This window comes from Suricata suricatta, chromosome 1 (assembly GCF_006229205.1).
Source record: "Suricata suricatta isolate VVHF042 chromosome 1, meerkat_22Aug2017_6uvM2_HiC, whole genome shotgun sequence".
NCBI classification, from domain to species: Eukaryota; Metazoa; Chordata; class Mammalia; order Carnivora; family Herpestidae; genus Suricata; species Suricata suricatta.
Window position 1 is genome coordinate 173,563,091 of NC_043700.1, and position 5,261 is coordinate 173,568,351.

At 38.9% G+C, this 5,261-nt stretch overlaps 1 protein-coding gene across 3 annotated transcripts in view; it reads right to left on the reverse strand.

Annotated features, from left to right (window-relative positions):
* The window catches only part of STIM2 (stromal interaction molecule 2), a 141,678-nt gene that overhangs the window by 128,005 nt on the left and 8,412 nt on the right, over positions 1-5,261 (reverse strand). Inside the window, exon 1 of one of the 3 annotated variants that reach the window (XM_029947725.1) lies at positions 4,937-5,015. The exons of the other annotated variants lie outside the window; for them this stretch is intronic. Coding sequence (XP_029803585.1) covers positions 4,937-4,970 — 34 coding nt within the window. The 5' untranslated portion in view covers positions 4,971-5,015. Of the gene's footprint in view, positions 1-4,936; positions 5,016-5,261 lie in introns of those variants that run through there. 3 annotated transcript variants of the gene reach the window in all.

Consider the following 5,261-nt stretch of genomic DNA (forward strand, 5'->3'; position numbering starts at 1 on the left):
GCCATGCTCCCGATCTCACTGTACAAAACTGGAAGCAGACTTATGACCCAGATAAAGTTCAGATATAAAATGCTATGCTTCTCAAAAAGGACATTCCATCCTTAAGGAAAATTCACCAAATAGGAATTACCCACTTAATGACACCAATTTCTTTCTAATTTGTTGTTTAAACCCCAGAAATTACACATCTTAAATTAGTATTTTTTAAGATTTCAGAATACTTAATAGCAAAATTTTAAGAAATTTAAAACTGGTTATTTACCAAAAATGAATGAAAAAGGAACTCACATGGTCTTTTGACGATAAAGACTGAAAATTTAAAATTAATCAGGATGTTTAATTCTGCTATTTCACCAGCCTCATTTCCTAATTCCCCTTCAATTATACTCTGTGCTTTATCATAAAGATCCTTGGCACTGGAGGTGGGAGACAGAATCAGAAGCAGGTTCCAGGCTCTTAACTGTCAGCACAGAGCCCGACGTGGAGCTCAAAGTCACAAACCATGACATGGTGACCTGAGCCGAAGTAGGATGCTTAAACGACCGAGGACCCAGGTGCCCCAAAAACTTATTAATCTTAAAATTTCAAATACCTAGCTTGGTGACTGGGACATTATAGTCCTTGAAGCATCTTGTCTGTCTGTCTGCTTGTCAGTGAAGCATGAAAGTAATCCTGATATGTATTTTCAGTAAATGTAGTAATGCTACTAGATAAGCTACCATAGTAGTTTGCTTTTAAAAAACAAATGTGATATTAATACTTTTTTTAGATTATGCAATCTACTCGGGCAATTTTCAAGTTTACATTGTTCTTACAATGATAAAAATGGTTCAGTTTCACCATTTTTATATCCCCAGTTCCTTGCATCATATCTGGCATAGTCACTTAATAGTGTTTAAAGCTTTATTCCATACATACATGTACACACACACACACACACACACACACAAAGAGAGAGATTCACCATAGTCTGACTTTCTTTTACCCTCTATACTTCTTTTAAGGATCTATTTCAGTAGATCTAGAACCAAAGACTGGATGCACATCACAGGGTATGTTTTAAAAAGCAAATTCATAAAACAGCAAAGTACCTATACCCATAGTAGACAGAACAAAGATTTAAAGATAGTTTTAATTTGGTATACAGAAATACAGAAGAAAGAAATATCAAAGATTAACAGTGTGAATGTGTGTGACCAAGTAAAAAGAACTGTTGAAAATGAAAGTAGTAACTTTAGAAATAAAGGAGGATTAAAAGTATCCATTTACTCAACATCAGATTTTTTTTTAAAGCCTGGATGATTTTTTTTTATGCTTTTTATTTATTTTTGAGAGACAGAGACAGCACAAGCAGGGGAGGGTCAGAGAGAGAGAGAGAGATACAGAATCTGAAGCACGCTCCAGGCTCTGAGCTATCTGTCAGCACAGAGCCTAACGCAGGGCACGAACCCACGAACAGTGAGATCATGACCTGAGCCAAAGCCAGTCTCTTAACCAACTGAGCCACCCAGGTGCCCCTTTAAATCTTTTTAAATTTATTTTTCAGAGACAGAGAGAGAAAGCGTGAGTGGAGGAGGGGCAGAGAGAGGAGACACAGAATCTGAAGCAGATTCCAGGTTCTGTGAGCAAATGTTCAGCACAGAGCCCAAAGCAGGGCTTCAACCCATGAACAAGCCAAAGTTAAGTGCTTAACCGACTGAGCCACCCAGGCACTCCTACTTTTTTAGATGCTTACTTATTTTGAGAAGGAGGGAGAGTGCAAGCAGGAAGGGGCAGAGAGAGAGGGACAGAATCCCAAGCAAGCTACATGCTGTCAAGCACAGATGTGGGGCTTAATCCCACAAACCATGAGATCCAGACCTGAACCAAAAATCAAGAGTCAAATGTTCAGGGCACCTGGGTGGCTCAGTCAGTTGAGCATCCGGCTTCAGCTCAGGTCATGATCTAACAGTTCGTGGGTTCGAGCCCAGCATTGGGCTCTGTGCTGACAGCTAGCTCAGAGCCTGGAACCTGCTTTGGATTCTGCGTCTCCCTCTCTCTCAGACCTTCCCCTGCTCGCACAGTCTCTGTCTCCAAAAATAAATTTTAAAACATTAAAAAAAAGAAAGAAAGAAAACACTACGTGGTCACTATTTAACACTGTACAACTCATCTTAGCCTTTATCCCCAAATTGTTTCACGTTAGACTCTATAACTAAGGAAGCCTAGCAGAAAGGAAACTGCTCATAGCACTGCAACCACGACGTCTGTGCGGTATCACCTCAAGCGCCAAATGAAATAAAGCCAAGTCAAATCAATCATTGGCTTGGGGTTCCCTATCCCCAATTTAGAACTTTCCTAGTAATGAAGTTCTCTGAGGAGGAAATGTTCAGCTAGACTCGAGGAACACAAGACTGAGGACAGAAACAGGAGAGAACCACCCTTAAAATTAGCAACAGTGAAACCAGTCAGGGGAAACAGTTACTAAAGGTAGGATTAGAAAGTGTCAAGAAGGACTATTTAATACTTACTAATATAAAGATCTAGAAGGATCAGAAAATAAACAAATCATTTAGATTTGGCATTTGAAGTCATCACCTAGGGATCAAGCTTAAAATTTACAAGTGAAATCCAAAAGTTAATTTTGAAACAAATAATATGTCAGTACTCTAAGATACTACTATTTTCAGAGGGTTGGGGGTGGGGAAAGTTCAACTTTGATGCAGTATAGTATCAAGTCAACAGAACAGTTGTCCTTTGTTTAAAAAAAAAATGCACTTTATAATATTGAGTGCTAAAAAGCCATATATAAACAACTTTGTATATCATCATAGAAGTCCAATCACATATAAAAATAATTTTTATTTTGACTAGGCACATTTGAAATAAAGGCACTGTAACATTGTTTCCTCTTGCATATTTTCAAGGACTTGTACCAACTTAAGTCATTCTACAAACACCAGGGTGTTTAAAAGTAAAAGGCAATTTTGGGGGGCATCTGGATGGCTCAGTTAAGGGACCGACTCAATTTTTGGCTCAGGTCATGATCTCACAGTCATGAGACAGAGCCCTAAATCAGACTTCGCACTATGCGTGGACCCGGCTTGAGATTCTCAGTCTCCTCGCTCTCTGCCCCTCCCCTCCAAAATAAATAAACATTTAAAAAAAAAGTAAAAAGTAGTTTTTGTTTCTTAGACTTCTTCTAGATTCCTTCCTAACAACAAAGCAAAATTTTATAAGATTTCCTTTAAATATTTTCAGGGCACCTGGGTGGCTCAGTCAGTTGAACATGCAGTCCAACTTCGGCTCAGGTCATGATCTCGAGGTTCGTGGGTTCGAGCACCGCATCGGGCTCTGTGCTGACAGCTAGCTCAGAGCCTGCAGCCTCCTTTGGATTCTGTGTCTCTTTCTGTCTCTGCCCCTCCCTTGTTCATTCTCTGTCTCTCAAGGCTCAGTGGGTTAAGTGTCCAGCTTTGGCTCAGGTCATGATCTCACAGTTTGTGGGTTCAAGCCCCGAGTCGAGCTCTGTGCTGACAGCTAGCTCAGAGCCTGGAGCCTATTTCAGATTCTGTGTCTCCCTCTCTCTCTCTGACCCTCCCCTGCTTGTGCTGTTTCTCTTTGACTCTCAAAAATAAAATTTTTTTTAAAAACCATGAAAAAATAAATTTAAAAAATTTTTTAAACATTTTCATCACCATATTTTCATGATTTAAACTCTCAAAACCTTTACCTCGATACAGCTTCCTAACTGGCCTCTTCATTTAGCTCTAGTATCTGCTCACTTTCATCTGCCCAGACTTCACTTTCTCAAACAGGCACCATGTCACTGTCATGTTGAAACACCAATGCACCCAAACTCGACCAGAAAACAGATTTACTACTTTTACTTGTATGAACAAAACACTCTGAGAGATCAAAATACCTTTTAACACATTTTATTTTACCTTAATAATTGGAGTAAATTCGCATTCTAACATGTGTACGTTGGGTAATGTTAAATGTTTTACATCACTACCAATTAAATACTTAAAGTGTGTTTCCCGTTTAAACAATCTAGTAAAACAAGTATGCTAAGGAAATGTGTAATTTTAGGGGCATCTGGGTGGCTCAGTCAGGTAAGCATCGGACTTTGGCGCGGGTCATGCTCTCACAGTTTGTGGGTTCAAGCTCCACATCAGGCTCTGTGCTGACAGCTTAGAGCCTGAAGCCTTCTTCAGATTGTGTCCCCCTCTCTTTCTGCCTCTTCCCTGCTTGTTCTCTTTCTCTCTCAAAAATAAAAGAAAATAACATTAAAATTTTTTAAATAAGGGGAGCCTGGGTGGCTCAGTCGGTTGAGCATCCGGCTTCGGCTCAGGTCATGATCTCACAGTTTGTGGGCTCAAGCCCCATGTCAGGCTCTGTGCCGACAGCTCAGAGCCTGGAGCATGCTTCAGATTGTTGTCTCCCTCTCTCTCTGACCCTCCTCTGCTTGCGTTATCTCTCTCTGTCTCTCAAATATAAAGAACATAAAAAAATTTTTTTAATTTTTTTAAATAAAAAAAAGAAAACGTATAATTTCCCATACTCCCCCAAACATGGTTGAGTACCCCAGTTTTATATGTGTTGACATTTCAATATTAAGGAATATTAAAGCCCTCAATAATTTGGACCAAATCTTCTTTCTCTTTGCATTTCCTATATACCCTGCAATTAACTCTAAAGAAAACTAGTAATTTACTCTTTGTTCTTGCATATGGCTTCTTCCAGAAAGCTCTTTCACTTATCTCCACAAAAAGTCACTATCAATACATCAAGGTCCCACTCAAACTCTACCCTCTTACTTTCCCTAACATTTTACACTCTGTTATGGTACTAATCACAGTCTGTCTCATTATTACATATTTTATATATATACCAGTTAAGAATCAAAGGTTTGTAAGCAGAGAAACTCAGGTCAACCTCTGACTCTGCTACTTACTAAGTATAACCTTGGGCAGGTTACTTAAGATCATCCTCCATCGGTTTCCTCATCTTTTATATGAAGACTGCAGCAGGTTATCTCCAACAGGATTAATCTCAGAATCAAAATTAGTGATGTACATAAAGCATTGAGCACAACACTGACAATTAGTAATAGTTTAATAAACATTATCTATTATTCCAAATAGGCACAATTCACTGTCCTACTCTTTTTTGTATTCTTTCCCATTCCTATGATGTGGTATTCTGCATGTGCTTAATAATTGCTTGGCTGATAAAATCTGATAGATCTTAATAACATAAGGTCCAAATTCCAGTAAATA